The sequence below is a fragment of the Cryptomeria japonica genome, chromosome 8 (genome assembly GCF_030272615.1).
Source record: "Cryptomeria japonica chromosome 8, Sugi_1.0, whole genome shotgun sequence".
Classification (NCBI taxonomy): Eukaryota; Viridiplantae; Streptophyta; class Pinopsida; order Cupressales; family Cupressaceae; genus Cryptomeria; species Cryptomeria japonica.
The window spans coordinates 271,611,982-271,635,220 of NC_081412.1; the positions used below are offsets into that span (position 1 = coordinate 271,611,982).

General features: G+C 36.7%; 1 protein-coding gene across 1 annotated transcript; it reads right to left on the bottom strand.

Moving 5' to 3' along the window:
- Positions 1 to 3,680: 3,680 nt before the first annotated feature.
- Positions 3,681 to 8,635, bottom strand: LOC131072432 (uncharacterized). The gene is made up of 8 exons (XM_058008577.2): positions 8,318 to 8,635; positions 6,029 to 6,173; positions 5,743 to 5,911; positions 5,305 to 5,575; positions 4,922 to 5,187; positions 4,610 to 4,825; positions 4,317 to 4,425; positions 3,681 to 4,214 (listed from the first exon to the last, which is right to left on the bottom strand). Exons 1-8 carry the CDS (start codon positions 8,466 to 8,468, stop codon positions 4,150 to 4,152), a joined length of 1,392 nt encoding a protein of 463 aa, XP_057864560.2. The 5' UTR covers positions 8,469 to 8,635; the 3' UTR covers positions 3,681 to 4,149.
- Between the last annotated feature and the right edge of the window lie 14,604 nt (positions 8,636 to 23,239).

Here is a 23,239-nt window from a genome sequence, read left to right on the forward strand (position 1 = left end):
TGATTCCATTCTAAAGCACGATTAGAAATATATATATCGATCCAAAGGATCCAGTCGGCCCAAAAGGGATCAAAACTCAAAGAACAAGACCTAACGTGCAAAATGAACAAGGTTAGCCTCCGCCAAGAGATTCCTCTGGAAAATCCAAAGGTGAAACGTAGAAGGTTGACCACACGCCAAGGAACATTGAAATCAACACTCAAGGCTCCACAAGCTTCTGAATGGGTTCTGATAGATCACTAGAATAGGTCTCAAGCAATCGGTAACAAGAAACTGTCATGAAAACCGGTAGCGATATCTTGTCGGTGAGTGATTCAAATGAGATGCACTTTGAAAGAAAGAAAGATGATCAAGTCTTCAAGTAGAATCCAACTCCACGGGATCTGGTGGGCCAAAACCGGGACATGCAAAAAGGAAAATTGAAACTACAAACAAAACAGAATAGAAAGGAAAATGTTTTTGGTTGATGCAAGATTGTTGTGAATCGGGGATGGTCCTGCATCACTAAGGATGTTCCTTAGTTGCAACTTAAATGCTTGGATGTGGAGTTAAGTGTGATTTTGATCAAGTACATGCTCCTAGAATTACTCCAAACAAGGTTTAAGGTCTCTACTATCTTGATGATGGATCATAAAGTGTGATCTGAAATATTGATGCAAAAACTAACATGCAATCTAATACAAAAATTTAATAGTAATTAAAATTATTATGGGTTGTGGATCATTGAAGGTTTAAGCCTACATTCAACACATATATCAAGTCCATGTATTGTTAACTTTATTTCAAATAATAATTAGAGTGATGTTGCATTTGTTAGGAACTTTTCCCCTAAGGGTTTTCCAAGGTAAACCTTGTATTTTTTGGTGATTGCATCATTGGTACATTGTTAAAATCATTTGATTTTATAAATCTAGAATGATGTTTTTCCATCAAAAGATTATTTATGTTTTATTTGAGATAATTCATAGTGTGTCTAAATATATTATGCAAAGGGCAGCTAACCTCATTAGGAAGAAAAAAATTATTAGAATTGTCAAAAATCTCTAATAATGCAATATAAAGGAAGTAATGAACAATTGTTTATGATTATATTGCATATTATGCAAGAGAATCATATTGCAAATAATGTCAGATGTTAGCCCCTCGAAGTGTATATATTGCTCTCATTTTGTCAAACTTCATGTTCCTATAATTACTCTACCTTTATACTTCACAATCTTGATAAGTTGTTATAACTATTATTACATTTTTACTTCTACAAAAAATAATATTCATTAAAAAATTCTCCTATTATTTTTTGTGAAAAGGTGTGTTCATTTTAATTAGAAAGTTGTTTTTATTTTTATAACAACCCTCCTCCTAAAATTTGAGTTCATTTTCATTATGCGTAGTTGAAAATATTCTTCAAAATGTAATACCACCAATGCTTCACAATCTTGATAAGTTGTTATAACTATTATTACATTTTTACTTCTACAAAAAATAATATTCATTAAAAAATTCTCCTATTATTTTTTGTGAAAAGGTGTGTTCATTTTAATTAGAAAGTTGTTTTTATTTTTATAACCCTCCTCCTCCTAAAATTTGAGTTCATTTTCATTATGCGTAGTTGAAAATATTCTTCAAAATGTAATACCACCAATGGAAAGCATTCATTAGTGAACTGAAAAAACTCTCTATATTGTTTTATAGCCTCTTTCTTCTTTTTTGGTGCAAAGACCAAATTTAAAATCTCAAACTCCGGAAAACAACCTATGTAACACAAGACTGACATCAATTAAAATACATCTCCCTTATAATGGGTATTGTTCATTACGCCTTCCATAAAAAAATGAAAGTAAGCAATAATTCACGAGATAAAGATCACCTTATCTAAAACCAAAAGAGAAAAGAGACAAGACTTCAAATCATTCGAGTATAATCAGATCGTTACAACATTGTGAAAGACCTTTTTGACTACGATGCCAAATTGGAGTGCATCTCCACCGTTCATTACCCCAAGCAATAAGTGATGGAATCTTTGAATGACAAGTGGGAAAAGTATTCCTCATCAATTGAAGCTCAAGTTATTTTCTGCTGATATTATTTAAGCTAACCCTAAACAATAACCACTACACAATTAAAGTCTATTTTTTATGATTATCATCATATTTACATTTGGCAAGCCTTATTGCATATAGTACAGTCAAATGTTCAACAACGTTGTTTGTGATTATCTCCAATCCACTCAGAATATATATGATAACTCACCTTCCATTGCGAATGATCACTACCATGCTTAGCTCTATACTAATTGCCCATCAAGATACTAAGTATTTATTTTCATAAAATTTGCTGGGGGGGCAACACTGTTGATTATCCAACTGGATGGTAAGATTGCAACACAGTTTTCTTAACCAAGTAATAAAAATTCTCGGTGTCCATCCAATATGCACTCATAGTACAGAGAAGTTCTTAGTGACTCCATGTTCATGGAGTAAATTTCTCTTGAAAATTTGTATAATGTCTTTAACCCCACTGACCCCAGCACATAATCGCTAGGAGCATCTTTGTTGATTTTCCAACTATTGTAATACTGAAAAACTATTTTCCAGGTACAGAAAGTTGTGTCAATCCAATTGCACCAATATTACAGATGAGTTCTTACTGATTCCATGTTGACGAGGTGTTGACGAGGTGCGGCCACTCTGAACTTCTCTATTATGTCTTTAAACCCACTTACTCTAGAGAACAATTGATGTTCCCGTTTGACAGCTTTTCAATTTTCCTCATAATTCAATAGAGGAGCTTCGTATAGTGTAGATTGTGAATCTTCCCTTGTCAAATAATACGAAGTCAAGCTCTGTAAATTGATTTTTAAAGTATAAATGAAAGGTACAACTTGCTCAAGGCAATAATGAATTCACAACCCTTTTGAGTAGTGTGGTTGTAAAGTAAGCTGGAGCAATTCTCACTGAAATAACCCACTTTGAAAACCTGTGAACATGCCCTTTCGTGATAATGCACCTGTTTCAACAAGAATTCGTATGGGTAGTAGGCCTACTCCTGCACATTGATTTTACCAACTTAAATCAATTTAGACATTGTTCTTCATTCATCCAGTCTAAACTACAAGACACATTCCTTCTTGGTTCATTACCCCATTGGTGCCGAATAGCAATTAAATTTTTTAGCACAATCTCAGCCAAAATTGTTTTATCCCTGATTATATTTGTAGATAATAGTAATTTGGAATCTACAGATAAAGCTGTGCCCAGGTTATCAATCCACCTGGTCTACTACCTAAAAGTGTCTTTCAAACGCCTCTTTGAAAATCTATTATCCATTTGTATTTGTGAGGCACGAGGCCCTTATTAACAGAGAAGTATGTAATTTGCGCCTCCAATTCTAGATATAGTTCAGATGCACATCTCCTTTTTCTCCTTCCAGGAGAACCGCAAACAACGACAAGAATTTTACTACACTTCGCTTCAATTCAACAAAATGAACTTTGGACAGTTTACATACCTAGTGTATTTCTCGTACTTGTGTATGAAATATAACTTATTCGCTCTCAAGTTTTGTATGTAATGCAACTGCTATGTTACCCACATAAAAGGTGCATACATCTGCTTAATGGGACATATGGAACTAAAAGTAAGATGAGATATTCCACATAAATCTGCTAAAATGGGACTATATGGAACTAAAAGTAAAATAACATATTCCACATGATTGGTGAATGCAATTAAAAATCCACACAGTTACAGAACCGAAGTTCCTGTCCCTGCATTGACTGGCAAACAAATGTTGCAAGCTTGGTGATCTGGCTTCACTGCCAGTTGGCACAATGTACCCTAATTTATATATTGCTTTCTGTAAGAATTACCCAAAATATGGTATAGAACTATTACTGGCATTAATAGTTTGCCATGAGACTACCACCTACATAAGTGCAACTAATATTTCCATCTGAAGTACTGGAACAATATCACTGTCCTCCGATACATGATTATCAGCCCATTAATGTATGAGCCATGAGGCCAAAAATGGAGTAACAGAATGAGCAAATGGCCCAGCCCATCAATTTGAAGACTAGCAAGGAAACTGCATAACTTTTTATAGCAGGTCCCTGTAAATAGTTATAACATCTTCTGTATCTCCTCAGTTTCATAAGTTAAGAGGCTCTCCCTCTGTATCACACTCGTTGGTTACAACCCAAGTATCAAGAGATTCTGCAACCAACCAAATAAGTAAATAAGAGTGAGAATAAAGGTTATAAAAAATACAGGTATTTAAAGAACACAAGACTCCTAATGTACAAAGTCACAACTTACTTGACTTATGACTCTCAGCAACCACCATGAGCCACCTCTGGAGAATTGCGGCAATGAAGAGGAAGATTGAACACATTCCAAACATAATTGTGATTGGGAAGGCATTGACCTTACAAAAAAGCAGAAATTTAAGTAAAAGAAAGATTTTAAAGTCTCCAAGTAACTCACATCCAGGTGAAACAAATGACTCATGCCAAGACAAAGATTTAAATTGCAAAAACACATCAATCCTCAGTTAGTACTAGATGTTATTCTATATTAGCAAAATGGATACTAAGATCTTTTGGGCTTACATTGTATAGCACAACACAAACAAATATGTTCAAAGGCATGCAGAAAAAGTTCATAATTGTGCTCCGAGCCTCCTCAGGAATATATTGTGATCGCATTTTCATTATTGAGGGCCAGAATATCCCCACACAAGCCTCAAATACACAAAATCCAAGAAGTTGGAGACATCCTGTTGTTGTAATACTTCCACCTTTTTCTGTGCTGGACTCCAAGAAAAACTGTTTAAAACAGGCAAGGGAAAAAGCTTAAATATACAAGATGCTCATGTACAATCAAAAACCAAGAAGCCACGAGGCAGTTTGGTAATGACATACACTTGTCGTAACAGGAAGGAGTAATGCTGCAGCAGAGACAACAAATACAATCTGCATGTAGCTTTCCACCTTGAGTGTTGGGCGAGCCAAAAGTCTAGAGGCCAGGGAACTTCCCATCATTGAAGCCAACATAAATGTTGCAAATATGAACCCATGAGGAATATCCTGTTCATTTGGGCTCAAAGCAGGTGTCCAAAGAAACACAAATGTGTACATTGAACCTTCAAATAATGATTGTATAGCTCCTAGAAGTGCAATCTTGTCATCTAATCCCCACAAACCATTAAAACATGTCAGAGAAAAAGGTTTACATATTTTGTTTTATTCTACAGTATTCCATAAAAGTATGATATTTACATATTAACATATGCATAACAACTTACCTGAAGCAATGGCCAAAGCAGCACCCTTGAACTGTGTGAGTAAATCCTTGCTTTCTGAGGGATCTCCATAGTTTTCTGTCCAGGTAGAGAGGATAATAGCCATACCTATAGCTAGGAAGCATGCAGCAGCATCAAATGGAGAAACTGGACCAAAGCCTAGAGTGTCTGCAAGGGTGTTAGCAAAGAGCCCAGAAATAATGGCTACTAGACCATTGCCCAAGAATATTGCCTTTGAGAATGTCAACGACAGCCATTGTGGATCAAAACCCCTCTGCAAAGAAGCAGAAAGCTTCAGTAATAAGAAAATAATAACACAAACCTTGCTGATTCTTTCAGATCTAATAGTTATGAAACCACCTAACTAACCATGCTTTGTTATGCATTGTTAGAAAAGAGCTAGATTGTTCTGAATTTCTAATAAATACAACTAGATATTACCTTGAAATGTTCAGCAACAAGCCATGACTCAAAAGCTGAAAATAGAAGAGATGTAGCAATTCCTCCTAGAATGCGACCAAGCATCAAGACTTTGTACTCAGGAAAATGCTTTGTAAAACAACTTAAAATGTAAGTTATGCAATATGTTATGCATGCCCTCTTACGACCCCTGCAGATACAGAGAATAAGACTTCAGTATGCATTTAATTTAATTACTCTCTTGAAGAGAGTTGCCAGGATCCACGGGTGCAGTGCAAGCAGGCATTTGGTTAGGTGAATATATAACTGTTTATCAGCTAGTGATCCCACAATTGTTCCAAATAGCATCGATGATCCAAACCCGGCAATGAAGAGTCTTCCGATTTCTCCCTTGTTAAAACCATACTGGCTGTAAAGGAAATAAACATAGGGTCCTTGTAACCAATCTCCAGCTACATATAAAATAACAAGCTGTTAGCCTTTAGGAGGAAAAGGTCACCAATTTGCTGGCAGAAAAAGCAAGTTCATTGCCTCTAATAAAAAGGATTTCACATAACAGAATACAAGAGAGCACATCCTTCTACATTTTGTGTATGAAGAGGATGTGGCAGTATCTAAACTGAAACGCTAACTATTTTTCTGGCAAATCAATCGATATCTTACATGTCAATTTTGGTTCTTCCATACAAAAGAATTTCAGGATATTGCTTTAAAATTTTAAGAAAAGCTGAAAGCATCGGATATGTCTGTGCTTCGCTAGGATGATGCTGCTCCACTTTCACAATCTGTTGCTCTGACAGTCAGTTTATATAGTATCAAGCCATTGTTTACTGGCAAACATCCTTTTTTCAGAGAATTTGTAGCGTTGTTGCAAATTAATTTCACGTCATACTTCTCTAGTGGGCATTGAACATATACATCCTCTAAAATAGACCACTGCATATTATCTAGCCTGTTGGCACCAGAATTGTAATAGTTTGAACATTTCAATATAGCACCGAGATCAGGATAGATTTAGTTGCACCATTGATAGAATAAAGTGCATAAGAATCTAAGACAAGATAAGAATTTCAGAAGAAAGTATTTTGAGCGTAGAAGACACATGTATTGCAAGATAAGAATGATTGGCTAGCTTTTAGGAAAAGCATTTGGAATTTTTTTGCATGCATGCTTCTAGAAGAATCCAAGATGAAATTGTATAAACCAAAGATAGATTAAAACCAGGAACAACTTGATTTAGCTTTAAAGCAAACCTAGTATAGATTCAATTGGCACTATGAATAAATGTCTACATAAAACCCTCTGTAAACACTAGTAAGACATAGCTTTTAACTCATGAATGGATATAGCAAAGCTTTGCAGAAATCAGTACGTAATGCTTTTTTCATGAATATTTGTGAATGCTTTGTATGCTTTATCAAAGTGAGATTAATAGCGTACAGAATAAATACAGGGTACTAGGCCTCAAGCATGCCTCAGGTGAGCAGAGTTATGTCTAATATGCCGGTGTGCAATGGTTATTAAGTGACTAGGCTAAGGCCATACGCACACATGGATAATAAGGCAAAAATAATCAGCAAGGGTTTAAATTAAATATGAACATGTTTGTATATATGGAGGGTCAAATGCTCAATAACATCTTATTGACATGAACAACAAACGCATTGGGCAAAATTCAATACATTGGTTGCTTGGGCACATCAAGTAGTAAATTTAATATCATGTACATAGTTGACTTGAGGACAGTACATGTTGATCTCTGTATTAGAAAAGTAGATTGAAACTCAAAAACTGCTTTGCCAGGTTAAAAATCTAAAAGGGATGTATACCAACACCCTGGATCACATTCTGCTTGTGGAATGTTATTCTCGGGACCAGGAGTAGATGCTTAATGATTTGAATTATCTCATTATTCTTGATATTCCACAAACCTTTAACCAGCTAATATATAAATAAAAAATCTCAACTACACCATAGATGGTAAAAAAGTTTATCATAAAATGAACGGACAGGATCCGAGGGTTTGTAGTATGATGGTAACAGAGGGGTAAGCTGACTTTCGAGTCCCCTCACCACCATAAGGCAGACAATAAACAAACGGGTAGAATGTGGCCTAATTATTGGGAATGCACTTAAGCATAACCAGAGTTTTAAAATCTTAAGAATGCAGTCCAAGCGTACCCGCATTGCATTGTAAGAACAGCCTAGATTCAGCGATATAAAAATAAAGCAACAATGTGAGGTGCCTGTCAGAATCTACTCAAGTAAACTGAAACTTGTACAAATGTCTCAACTTAGAATCACCAAAAGCTTAAATTGAAGACTGTTTTTACCCAGCCAAACCTTACAAGTTAAAATGACGGCAACTGACCAAATAAACATTTTAAAAACACAGTAAAAGAAACAACAAATGAGGGTAACAGTCACTTAACATTCCGAACCCTTGTTCTGAACACCTTTTATATGTCGATTTCTCAGCTTTATCTAACCTTTAATTCCTAAATTGTAACGAGTGAAGATTCCTTTGATTTCAGATCTAAGCTTAGAAAAATATTTGAATTAAATTGTCTTAAGAATGAAAATTGAGCTAGCTTACCCATCATGAGACTATAGACGACAAGATAATTGTTCTTGAAAGAATTAAAGGGAACCGAAGTAGAAAGGCGATCTTTGGAACCCTTGGTGAGCTCCAGAGCTGCTACCACAACTGTCATCACTCCGAACACGGCATAATAAAAGAATTCCATGGTTTTCAGAATTGGAAAAACCTCAATGAGTCTTACTCTGATCCAACACCGAATCTGTTGAAGCAGTGGAAAAAAAGCCGAGCATTACACGGAAGGGAAGTATGAGAAAAGAGTATTTAAGTACAGGTATGGGATTTGGTGGCTATTGGTTTTGCAATTTAATTCAATTTACCGTTTTGCAATTAGTTTAAAGAGAGAATAGTATTGGCGCCGTGGGATGCGACCCCTACACTACTTTTTAGTGGGATAGCTCAAATGGTTCATATTACATGCCTTGGGCTTTAAGTTCAATTTGACTGATTATAGGTATACAGTAAGGAGCAAAGTTTCATCAATATTAAGCACCTTATTATATATAGCGGTTATTGTCTCTTTTGGGCTTCATTTGGTTGTACAAAGGCAAAACGCTTATTGTCTTTTTGGGGCGTCATTTCAAAACAGAACAACAAGTTTGCAGCAAAGAAGTGGCAACAAATTCGTTAGTAAAAAATGTACCCACAAAGTCAGTATGGGCTAACGAGGAGGTAGACTCAACTTTGAGTCTTACATGCCAACACAAATAGCAATCAATACCTACCCAAATTTCTCTAAGTCTAGTTTGCTGGAATTATAGAGGTTACCCTTGGAGACATGGACCTGGGTTAGGGCCTATTGTGAAGGATAGAGACATTATTTGTCTCATAGAAACTCATGAGCATGAAGGGCGCAAGACACCTTCGTTTGAAGGGTATCTAAAGATGGTAATGTGGAATAAGGTAGCAGGGAATGGCAAAGGTCACAGGGGTATTATGATCTTAGTGAAGGAAAAAAAAGGGTGTTTGATTCAACCAGAAAGAGAAGACTCAAATAAACAATTCATTTGGTTTAAAATCGCAGAAAATGGCAATCTCATTCGAATTGCAGCATGTTACTTTGCTCTACAAGTTTCAAAAACTTACAAGAATAGAGGCCTTGACCATAACGATCCTTTTGCAGCTTTAAAAAAGGATATTGCAATGTATTCTCAATTTGGTGAAGTACTTTTGGTGGGGGATTTTAATGCTAGGATAGCAAGTGAACAAGCCAACATTTTGTGTTGCAAGGAAGATTGCAATCCCATTTGACTTACAAAAGAAAGTATTCATCAGTGGGTCAGGGTTTCAAAAGACAAAGGTTGGAATGTTTTTGGGGGGCAGTTGCTTACTTTATGTGGGTCTTTCAATTTAATCATTTGCAATGTTTTGGCTAGATGGGTGAGGTCTGACAATTTTACTTGTAATACCTATAATGGTGCAAGTGTAGTGGATTATGCCATATGCTCACATGGCTTGTGCGAACAAATGGAGGAACTCTTGATTGGTGAACAACTTTGGGATTTAAATTCTAATCATAAACGAATTTATTTAAGTGTCTCTTGGACTAAAAAGGAACAACTTGCGAGGAAATCCGCATGTATTTCACAGTCTCCTTCAAAGGGCAAAATTTTGTTAAACTCAAAAAAATTGTAATACCTTCCAAATAACACTTGAAAGAGTTTTTAAGGAGAGAATTTCTATCCATGGGCTTCATAGTCCTAAGCTTATAAATAGAATTCATAGGGCATTTGTTGAATGTAAAAGAGCAAAAAATAGGAAAGTTGAAACAAATTCTTTTCCGGTCAATGCTTGGTTTGATGAAGAATGCAAAAAGGCAAGGAGAACTTTGAAAGACACAAATAATAAACAAATTAATCTCAAAGTTTACAAGCAGATTTTAAGAAGGAAAAAAGTTGAATTCATAGTCACAAGGAGGGAAGAGTTAATCTTCCTTGGGAAAAGGAACCCCAAGCTATTTTGGAAGGAACTTCAATCGAGAAAGAAGCAAACTAAAAACACTATTACAACATCTCAATGGTTCGATTATGCAAAGTATCTTTATGAGCAGGATTCTCAAGTTGTCTCCCCCCCTTTGGTTAGTACTACCAATAAGATTTCACCATTCAAAAGATCAAGATGGGTATTATAAATTGGCTACCAATAAAGCAAAAGACATAGTTGAACTTTAGGTAGAGCATCTAAAGTGGGGCACAGAAATTCTTGTACCTCACATCACAAAAATTTCCAATAGCTTCATTCAACAAGGGCTTCCTACTAATTGGACAACTAGATTTGCAATACCTCTTTTCAAGAGCAGGGATGTCAATAATCCCTCAAATTATAGAACCATTATGATAAATTCTTTGTTTGCAAAGCTATTTGGTAGTATGATAGAAAACAAAATCAACAAGTGGACGGAAGAAAGTGATAAACATGCTAAAGGGCAGGCAAGTTTCAGACCTAAGCATTCCACGATGGATCATGGTATTACTTTAAGGCACGTCATTGAAAAAGTTTGCAATCAAAAAGAGAAAGTTTTTTGTTGCTATGTGGATTTTAAAAAGGCTTTTGACACAGTCCCTAGGGATATGCTTTGGCAAAGAATGGAAGAAATAGTGGTTCTTATACATCTTAGAGCAATTGTTCATAGTATCAGACTTGTGTGAATACTGCCATTGTTGTCATTGATGTCAAATCTGGTTATTCGATTTGGACCAGATGGTGTATGTGTATTGGTGTTGCAGTTTTGGTATTGCTAGAAGAAACGATATATTGGAGTCACTTCTGGAAGATCCTCATATCTAGAATCTTGAGTTATGCTTATTTTGGTTTATATGTTGTCCCAGTATCAGTTGTGTGTGTTCCAGCACTTGTCATGTCAGTTATATCGGTTGTATCTATCATATTCTATGTCTAGGCATCTATGGTATCTATATCTTGGAGTTTGGAACTGTTGTGCTTAGATTTTTGTGCTTATGGGTCCGATTGACCCTTGTTCTGTTCCAGTATATGCATCGATAAATGAAATGTGTGAAGGAAGCGTATAGGAGATATTGTGAAGGTCGACCTTGTTATCATATTTTTGGTTAAGGCTTTATTGGATAACGTGTTGTTTCGAGCAGCATATTGCTTGTGCTTGGCTGACAACCCAGAGAAACGAGACTCGCCTGAAATCGCCCAAACTCGGCGAGTCCGAGTCCGAGTCAGGCCAAACGAGTCCCAGGGGCTCGGACTCGGACTCGGCCGAGTCTGGAGAGTAAACTCGCCAGACTCGCCGAGTTGGTGATTTTGGCTCAAAATCGCCAGACTCGGCGAGTCCTGAGCCCCAGACTCGGCTACTGGTTGGGTTAATAAAATGACAAAAAAAAAAAACATTTTAAAAAGTTTTTTTAAAAAGTAATAAGTTTTTTTGGAAGGGCGAAATTTGACATTTTGGTCTCTCCGTCAGGATTATTTTATGGAATATAACTTTTAAGTATAAGAAAGAAGAACTTATACTTTAAGTTATATTCCATATATACTGTCAAGATGTTTGAGAGTGGTTTCGGGCCTCCAGGAGTTATATTGCAAAATCTAGTTTTTGGAGGATTCTTCAGTTTTCCAGACTTAGTCAAATTTCAGGATCAGGACATTCCAGACTTAGCCAAATTTCAGGGCATTTGAAGATCAGGATGACATTCCAGACTTTATCACTCACCAACTTGACCTAGCTTGGACCTTCAAGAATGATACTCACTCACCAAGCAAGACCCAATTAGCAACAAGAGCAAAACCAGGCCCTAAGGAAGACTCTCAAAGAAACCCTAATTCAGACTTGTAATAAGTTTTTTTGGCCTCGTGGGGCGCTGCCCCTCGACCTCGCCCTGTATTGCGACAGGGAGCGCGCAAGGGGCGCTGCCCCTTGACCCCACCTTGGGGGCGCTGCCCCCAAACCCCCATCGAAAAATATGGGGGAAACTGCGTCGATAGAAGTAGAGAAAATTTAACCTACGAGTCTGACATTGATTGGATCGACCAAGTAGATATAGAGGTTGAGACTGTAGCCATGGCAGAGGAGGAGCAGAGAGCACGAGCACAGACAAGAGATTCAGAGGCAGATAGTGACACGGGTGTTCCTGATGTTGGTGAGCATGGCATGGTGTCATGGGGAGCGGCTATGGCAGTCGAATCATCCAGGACCTACCTTAGACACCTTCGTAGGGGGCTGGAGCCGGAGGGTGCAGGCTCCTCTGAGCCATAGACTTGTAGTTGTATTTACCTTTGGTATTTGTATGAAACATTTGATGATGATCATATGATGACATGGATTTTTTATTCCATGAGTTTTGTAATATTGTATACATTTGACAATATTTATATATCTATGTTTGTTATTTTCTTCAGCTACAATTTGTGTTTATGCTTATGTGATTGATGTATACTTGTGTATGTAATCAAATGAGCCGAGTTTGATGATGTTATTGTGTCTTTAAGGTGTATTCAATAAAGGGTGTCTGAAACAAGTTTTAAATATTTAAAAATCTCTAAATTTCTTGAGTTTTTCACATCCCGAGTCCAGACGAGTCTGGAGCCGAGTCTGACGCCGAGTCCCGAGTCCGAGTCCGAGTTGGCCTTGCCGAGTCCGAGCCGAGTCCGAGTCCCGTTTCTTTCCTGACATACTATGTCAGTGTATAACATTTTCAGTATTTATGAAGAAGAGTAGTAGAGTGTGAGATGTATTATGAGAAGTAGAAGATAAGGGTGTAGTGTCTATAGTGCGAGTTGTGGACAGTGATGCAGTTGGAGTAGACTCATAGTGCGGGTAGCATTGCATTAATCCTTTACCAGATATGTTGCACGTGATTGGTTCCACAAAGAAGTGTAGTAATCCTTCACCAGAACTGTTGCAGGTGTTTTTGGATAGAGGTACAAAGATGATTTACCAAATCTATTCTAAGATTTGTGAGTTGTGATCTGAGCTTAACTTGTAACTAATTTCATGCATTTAGAGATGCAACTTTCCTGGATTCATTTATATCTATTGCAGTGAGCATTCCGACAGCGAGCCACTTTTGTAATCTGGCAGTGAGCCACTACTTTTTTTTAGAGTGCAGGAATTGGGTATAGCAGCCCCCTATAAACTACAGTGTGTCGGGTAAAATTTTTAAAGTGATCAATGACGCTGGCATGACACGTCCTCTGGTACCACATGGGTTGGGGGGAAACTAGACCTCATGACCTCATGCTTTACCACTGGAAGCTCTCGCCAATCGAGCTAGGCCCCCAGCCCGACAGTGAGCCACTCCTTTTGTAAACACCATATAACTAGCTATATTATCTTGAGAGTTAACACTCTCTGTGGTTTTTCCCATTTTGGGTTTTCCACATATAAAATTTAGTGTCCATCTATGGTTGTGTTTCTTGTTTATTCTACATTTTCTATTTCATATTGATGAGCTTAATTAATGAAATTGATATACTAGCAAAATGTTAAGAGGTTGTGAAAGTTTTATAATCTATGGGAATATTGATTCACCCCCACCTCTCAATGTTCTGATCCATTCAACCAATCCAACAATTGGTATCAGAGCTTTGGTCCCTTGCTTGAAAGCTTAATCTATTGAGGGAGATCCTTGTTGGTTGAATCATGGCACCAATAAGTATGACCGGAGAATTTTAGTTGGATGAAGAATTGCAGACAACCCTTGAAGATCTGGAAAGTGTTGAATCTAAGAATGAAGAATTAAAAGAGAATGTGAAGGTAGCGAATGAATGTGTGCAGAAGTTTAGAGAGAAAATCCAGAAATTCAAATTGAGTTATCAGGAAGTTAACAGTCAGTTGAAGCAAGCAAATGAGACTATTAAAGATTTGATGCAAAAATTTGAGGAGAAGAACAAGATAGATGTGTTGGAAATAAGGAACACTAAGAGGGGGGTAAATCAGTGTTCTGCAAATCTTATTTTTAACTTGTTCCTTTAAGCACTTAGAAAATTTAATCAAGAGAAGGATGCAAGAACAAAAGAACAGCAACAATAAAACCATAACACCACAATTTTGTACGTGGAAAACTTGTCAGGGGAAAAACCATAGTGGGGATGAACCCACAAAATAAGTATATTTTGTTAAAAGTATTACAATGGGAATGAACATGCATTCAAGCTCACTGCTCAAAAGGAGGCTCATTACCTACAGAATCATTAACAAAAGATTACAAAAATGTTTGAACCGAAAAATAACATCTATAAATGCCAAAATAGAGTTCAAATAAAGCACAATATACTGATTTCATACACTTCATCTCTCTCTGCTCTGTTACACTGGTCTACTACGATTCAGAGCACAAATCTCTATCATGCGCACAATTGATCACTAACACCTTTCACATTAACAAAATGATCAAAAACATCGATCATATATATCCACAACAAGAAATTAGATCCATCGTTAGTCAGCTCATAAAGACTTGGAATATTATTCAAACGTGTACAACCTGTCGGCAAAATCTGAACACAAACACTAATGTGGACCAAAATAATTGCTCACACGTTACCACAAATGTCGGTCAAACCTTTTGGATCACAAAACCAATCATCACCAGAGACCAAAACTTTGGAATAGGGTAGTCTAGACATCCGTCAACCTTCCCTCAGATCCACAACACAAAATGTTAACCTGAAATGAAGTACCAACCAAAATACTGAACACTGTTAGATGCCTTGTTCTTATCTTGCTAGACTTGAATAAATGTCCAATCTGACTTTCAGTATGATCAAATAATGCAATGTGGATGGGTGCACTAACTTGGGTTGCCATCAATGACAACACTTGATAACTTGTGCAGTGTCTCTTGCCAACAATATCCCTATTTGGCATTGATGGAGACACTTAGTGAAAATTGAATGTGTTGGAATCAGTACCACATATGTACACACACTCAAAAACTCAAAACTCCCCCTGAGATGAATATCATTGCCCTACACTCCCCCTTTGACATCAATGGCAAAGGGAAGGATCCACATACAAAAATTCATACAAAAATCTTATAAACAACAACATATGCACAAATAGACATCACTAACTTACATAAAATTGAATACATCTACAAAAATGTTCTTCAATAAACTCAAATGATTGTCCCAACCTTTCTTTAGACACTCCAAAACTAAGATGAGACCACTGAAGATAAATGTTTGCATCTCTGTCGACTGAAAATTTGTGGGATCATTGGTGACCATGGCATCTTGAGCTTCTGATAAGGCACTGAACATTGTTTCCAACTTTGGAGCAATTAGACTCTGAAGCTCGCCAACTCTACCAATAATCTTATCCTTATCATGCATCAAGCTCTTAATCTTGTCAAGTAAAGATATAACTTGACCTTCTTGACTAGCCACATAAATAGTCAAGGGATCAAAGGACTGAGAAATACTTGCCAACTACTTCTCATACTCCTTTATCTGCTTCTCAATAGCTTCAACAAATTTAGAAGATGATAAACAATATTTGTAGACATTGCCTCCTTTAGATAAGGCATTTTGAATACTCTTTACACAAGTGTCTAGCAAAATCCTATCATTAGCAATTATCTTCTTCAACTCACTGAATCTTTTATCATTAAACTCATTCTAGACCCCAACTTCTATTTTTTTTTTTAAAGACTCAAAATGAGTACTTACAGAGTTGATTAAGCTCTTCAACTGACCAAAGGGAGAATCAGATGTGTCCTTCTAGAATGTGGGCATTATCTTCTCTATGACACCAGATGCAAGACCTAGTATCTCACTGTCCTCCATGTGAGATTTCAAAATCTCCTCTCTTGATTTGGCTTGAGCAAGTGATGCTAACTTCAACTTATAAATTGGAGAAAGAGTGGCCAAATTGATAGGCCCTTAAGTTAATTCAGGACCATCCAATTCATGTTTTTCCTTCTCTAAAAACTCCTTCATTGCCCCTACAGTGTCTCTTGCTTCTATGACAGTTTCTATGGTCTCAGTCTTCTTCTATTATGTCACCTTCTCTGCTTCTTCTTCTAATGGAGCCACAGCCTTCACATATGCCTTTAATGTCTACATTTGATTAATCTAGACGATTCTAAGTATCCTCAACTTTTTCTACTATCACTGACACTTCACCACCTTTATTCAGCTCTTCTCCAACTCTTCTTCCTAGAACAGGAGAAACGTTCACTTCAACCTTCTCAACTTTGGAGTGCAATTCTTGTGCATCCAAAACAATTGTATCACCACCACCATGGGCTTATTTTGAGATAACATAAAACTTATTGTTTTCCTAAACTGATTTATGTTGTCCATTTGGTGGAATTGATTATGTGTTGCATTGATGTTTTGTCATTGATGCCAACACTAGTTGTTTGGATGTTTTACTGACACCCTTCTGGTCCCGGTAGGTTGAGTGGATTCTGGTTAATTTGGAACTGACATGATCCAGTAGGCTCTGGTACATTTTGGTGATGAAATTGGCTTGTGTTGTGATACTCATGCTCATATTTGGTCAGTTGGTTTTGGTCTGGTGATCGGATGTTATCCTGCTTGCTTAGAATCTTGATTTTTGGTTCCGACGAGGGTTTCATCGGCAGAGCTTTTGATGAAGATCTTTGATGAATTGCATAAGTGGTGTTGGTGCAACTTGTGGTGGAGTTTTAGGATGTGGTTGGTGATCATGTTCAAGACTTGGCGGATGGAGATTATTGTTGTAGCGTGTGGACCTATATTGGGTCCCGGTTGATCTAGGTTATGGACCGACTTTAATGTAACGTGTGGATTGGACCTCTCGATGTATTTCCAAGATGTCTTATGCGTTGGATATTATTTGTTTGGTCTAAGGCCAACATGGTTTGTAATTATGTAATTGGTTTATTGTCTGGTGGCTGACTTGATTGTTTATGGTCGAGGGTTTGTATATATAGATGCAAGATCTCATTGTAGATCATCGTGGTTATGTTAGAGGTCATGGTCAAAGAATGTAATGTGCGAATAATGTAATATCATTCAGGAAGAGGATTTGGTCGATCATTGGAGATCGAATTGGGTGTATGTAAGAGGATTTAGTCCTCTGGTATTGAGCTTAACCAGAACTATACTTAGGCATAGGAGATGCTATCTTTTGCAGTTCAACACTTCTCTGAATTGTAGTCTAGATTTCTATGTAGTCAGTGAGGCTCCTTTTGTGATTCAAGTAGTGCGCTCTAGGTTGTTGGCCTTCTTGCAAGTGCAGGCCCCTCAATTGTAATTCACATATTGTAGAAGTATTATCTGACTGTGGGTAGGCTTCCCACCGTGATTTTTCCCTTTACCGGGTTTTCCATGTATAAATCTTGGTGTCATGTGGATGGTTCTTATTTTGTGATTATTGTTTATGCTTAATTGGTTTAACTGCTATTCCAGTATTAATGTTTTGGGTTCTGGTATTAAATTTTAAATTGCTAATAGTTTCGGTAATCTCTGACAACTGATTCACCCCCCCTCCTCTCAGTTGTCTTCTGGTTGTTTGAGTTGTCTAACAACTTCAAGATTTTCTTTGTCTCTTTAACAACTTCATCAATTTTCCTAATCATTAGCTTATTTATCCTAGTTTTTCTCCTAAACTCCTTTTTAGCTACTTTGAATATTTCATTCATTTCCTCTACAACTATCTCAGGGCATAGACTGATCAACACATTCTCTTTTATTCTTTCTTCCTCAACCTTAGCATTAACTCTTCTCATTTATAAAAGGTTATATAGACATTTAGGTATCTCAAACATTATTTCAACAAGAATGCTATTGAATATATTCAAATACTTAATAGTGGCTTCTTCAAGTATTCTATTACCGACATCATCAAACTTGTCATAAAATTCAGAAAGTGGCTTCAAATTATCTTGTACAATTATAGCTTTCTCAACATCATTAACTGACATACTGAGTTTGTCTGAATCTAACTTCATTTTCTAACTTACTCTTTCTTCACCAGAGGACTTGTCCTTAGAGACTCTTGATTCTTTTGTGCCCTTGGTCTTGATCTCCTTCACAACTTCATCTGACTCTGTCTCTTCATCATCCTCTAGAGTGACACACACCCTTATGCTCTTATCTTTCTTTCTCTTTCCTTCTTTGCCGAATGATTTAGCTTATGATTTCTTAGTGCTAGCTGGCTTAGGAGAATCGGATGAAGGTGCAGATCTTTTGGTTTGCCTTGATTTGATGGAGACTTCCAGACTAGTTGTCTCACCTTGACTGGTTTCTCCTACGTGGCTTGCTTTGCTTTCTTCCTAGATTCCTTGACTGCTTCTATCGGAATACCTATGCTCTCTGCAAGTTCCTCTACATATTTTCTTACCTTCCTTACTATTTTCGGTCTCTTAAATTGAGAATGCAACTCCAAGTCTTTCTCTGCAAAGGTACCAAATCTCTCCTCTGAAGTATCAATTATCTTACTCAACAGATGTTGAGTATACATCTCTAGTATCTTTGCATCAACTTCATACCCCATAAGCATGATCCAAACTGTCCTTGGTTCCATTGCTTCCATCAAGCACTAATCAATCTCAACCATAAAGCATATCGTGTCTTTGTACTTCTCAACAACTGATTTAGGAATCCTTTCCCTATCCTGCACCAAATTTTAAAAATTCTTGAAGTAACCCCAAAGAGCAGTTCTTTAGGCCTTACTATCACCAATGCTATATAAATGTTCCTTGATCTGAAGAACCACTAGCTTGTCATTTGTCCATTGAACATTTCTAATTCTCAGAATCTCATTCATGAAGTAAAAGAACAGACACAAGACCAGAGTGCCATACTTGAATGCATTCTTCTAATCCTTGTTTATCTTATTCAGATTCTCCATTAGCTAGCTCCACGATAGCTCACATAGGTCATACTCTTTATTCTCCTTAATCATCGGATAAGTTGCATAGATTGCAGTACCAGATATAGAATTCTCTTGATTGGAGTTATAGATCTTGTAACCAATAACCATTGAAGAAAACTTTACATTAGGCTCAATTATGTCATTAATTGTCATAGCCCTCTTATCAAACTTTGAATCGGTTGCATTAGTAACTAGTTGATTCTTCACAGACCTCAACATAGGCACAATGAACTCAAACCAGTTACAATCATGAATGTGTCCTTGGTGATCATGAACGACTTCCTCAACCACATGAATTCAGCATGAATTATACTCAAGACATACCAAACCCATTCGTTTTCCTCAAATAGTGGGAACTTGACGACCTAGACAAAGTTATTCTCCTCCAACGCCTTAAGTCCTGGCTTAAGCTTGTAATATTCTCCCAATAGCTGATTTAAGTACATGTTCAATAGTTGTGAGCTCCCTACCTCCTCGAGATTTGTATGAATATATGCCATAATGTCTTCGACATGAAGAACTCCATACTGAACTGAAGAAAATGCACCTAGCGAATCTACCTCTATAGATTTGAAGGGATGCTTCTTGAATTTAGGGTGAGACCTTTAAATTATTTCAACAACCAATGGTGTAGCCATTTGCATAAATTCTAAATTCACAAGCTTCATAGAAAAATACCTTTCTCGTTGGATTAGGGTTTCTCATGGGATCACATTTACGCCTCGATCTCACAAAAATCTACATGTAGAGCTTGCTCCTTCTCTTTCTCTTTGTAAGAAAAGTAACAAATGAGGAGCTAAAGTTACCTTTTTATCATTCGCACATCTAAATTTCCGATGCAATAAATGTGCTTTCCCTAAACCTTCTGGATACCTTGTCTTCTTAGAGTGTTTTACAAAAATTCTTCTTCAAATCTTCAATATCATTCAATTTCTTCTGGAAATCCTTCCAACTCTTCTGCATACCCCAATACAACTTCTATTGACCTACCAAATTGAGGCACCAACTACTAGAAGGGGAGAATAGGATTTTCTTGAAAACTCCCCCTAGGCCTGAGGCCTTAAACTAATTCTTGGAGGAATTTCCAACACCAGATTTAGGTACAGACCCATTTCCTACATTGATATGACTCTTCTTCACTCATGTCTTGTTCATTTGTTGCTTGATCTCATCCACATCTACTTTCCCTTTTCCTTTAGCATCTTTCTGCACACTTTAGTTTTTGTCTGTCAGACCCTTCCTGTCCACATTCTTGCTTCTACAAAATCTTGCAATTTGACTAAATTTGTTGCACTTGTAGCACACAAAATTTCCCTGTCCAAACCTATGATTCCCTTGGTTTCCTCTTGATCTGCACTAATTAGAAATGTGACCAAACCTATTACATGAATAACATCTAACATTCTCTCTATTGAAAGAGGTATTTATCATTCATCTGCATGTTGGCATTTTGATGATGTTTTGATTTTCATTGATGGACACACACTTTCTTGATGTATGAGTTATGCTCAACTGGTAATTGCTCCAACCGGCATTGTGTATTATTGAATGTATAGTCTTTAGACTATCGGTGTTTTGCAAAAAATGGTTTATCGGTCACAGATTGTATGAAGACCGCAAGTGGTATGAAGACCACAAGCGGTACGAGGATCCCAAGTGGTTCGAGGAGCTCAAGCGATAGGAAGGAACCAAGCGGTAGTTAACTTTTGATCGGAACACTACAATCTACCAGTCTTCATTTTTGACAACCGGTAATCTATATATTGTATTAACCGGTATTACTCTGTGATGAGTTACCAACCGGTATTACTATAATGTATGATGAGTTATCATCCACCGACACTTTGGCAGTGTTTTTGAGTCATTTTACCAAATGTATCTAGATACACTAAACCTAGGAACTTGTAGTCTAATCCTATTGGACCGACATGAAATCAGTTTCTTTTATAAGGACATCATGTCTAGGGTTTGTGTGTGAGATGTGTGATACGTGAGCTAGAGATTTGAAATGGTTATGTACGATCATTGAAGAGAAGATTAGGTCTATGTGAAGAGATAGAGTGTGGAGATATTGAAAACTGAAGTAATGTTGAAATGGATTAGCAAGGAGTTGCAAAGATCTAATTAAGCAGATTGTGCTATTAGCTAGATCATTCACTTATTGATTATTAATATCTTCGACAAGTGTGAAACCCTTAACCGGGTAGGCTCAGGAAAGCCTTTGTAAATCCTCTAACAAGGTGGTTCACAACTATGGATCTGAAATCCTTTAACAAGGTAGTCTTTAATAGGACTTATCTCCTAACAGAGATCTAGATTCCTAACAGGATCTATTCTGGTGAAGAACATTGTATGACCTTAACTGGTCTGGTTTCTATTCTGCAGATAGTTACTTGTGAGTTTCTGCTCACCGTGGTTTTTCCCATTTGGTTTTCTACGTCAAATATCTTGTGTTATGGTGATTGTTCTCTTGTGGGTGAATTCTTTGTTTGCTATTTGGTTTGCATTTATCTTAACCGATTTATTAGTGAATTTGTTGTACCGATTATCTGCTAAACTGTTTAAAAGTTTGTTTACAGTATTTATTGGTATACTAATTCACCCCCCTCTTAGTATTCATCATTGCATTCACTTGATTTATGTCCATACTTATTGCAATTGAAACATTGACTGGAGAAAGATGGACCATTTAGATTCATTCTACTTCTGCATTGAATAGCTTTAAGACCAAATTTATTGCAAACAAAGAAATTATGATTGAAAGATGGATACCTTTAAGCATTATGTTATCTTACCAGAGACCTTTTATATTTGTTCTTCTGATTTTTTATCTTAGGATTACTTGGGCTAGATCTGGAGGTTTCACCTTTCTCAAATCTAAGACTTTTCTTGTTATCTACCCTCTTCTGGCTTTCAAGTAGCGCATTAAGTTTAGGTGAGATGATTTTGAACTTCTCCTTATACTCATTTGTTGTCACAAGTTCAATCCTAAGAATGAAAATCTGCTTTTCAAGTTCTTCCTTATTGTGTTTAGATCTTTGCAGGTCAAGTTTCAGTTGGCCAATCTCACAATCAAGTATACTGCATTCATTAGATATTTCTTTCAATGACTGATTCAGATTATCTTCATTCTTCTTTCTTCCTTCAATTTCCTTGGTCAGCCCCATCACTATAGATTCCATCTCATGTTTTAGGACTACATTATATTTTGCAAGATTCTCACATTCTTTTGTCTTTTCCTTCAAAGCTTGACTTAGGTGACCATCATCCATGCTTTTGCTTTCTTTATACTTTAGTTGTTCACAAAGTTCCTTTCTCTTTTCCCCAGACTTGTTCAGTTTCTCTTTTAATGATATAATGAAATTTCCAGCATCCTTAAGATTTGCTTGCTACTCCCAGACTTTAGCTTTGGACTAATCAAGATCATCTAATGCAACTAGAAGTTGTTGTTGAAGACCACTAGAATACATTGAACCACCTTCCTGAATCTTTCTCAAGTTGTTAGACTTCTTCCGAGGAACCAGACTCTAATACCAATTGTTGGAAATAAGGAACACTGAGAGGGGGGGTGAATTAGTGTTCTGCAAATCTTATTTTTAACTTGTTCCTTTAAGAACTTAACAAATTTAATCAAGAGAAGGATGCAACAACAAAACGATAACACCACAATTTTGTATGTGGAAATATTGTTAGGGGAAAAACCACAGTGGGTATGAACCCACAAAATAAGTATACTATGTTAAAAGTATTACAATGGGAATGCACATGCATTTAGGCTCACTACGTACAACTCACTGCCTACAAAATCATTAACAAAAGAGTACATAAATGTTTGAACTGAAAAACAACATCTATAAATCCCAAAATACAGTTTCGATTAAGCATAATATATTGATTTAATACACTTCATCTCTCATTGCTCTACTATGATCTGGAGCACAAATCTATATCATGTGCATGTGAAGCAGTGCACAATCAATCACTAACACCTGTCACATTACCAAAATGATCAAAAACATCGATCATATATATCCGCAACAAGAAATTAGATCCATCATTAGTCAGCTCATGAAGACTTAGAACAT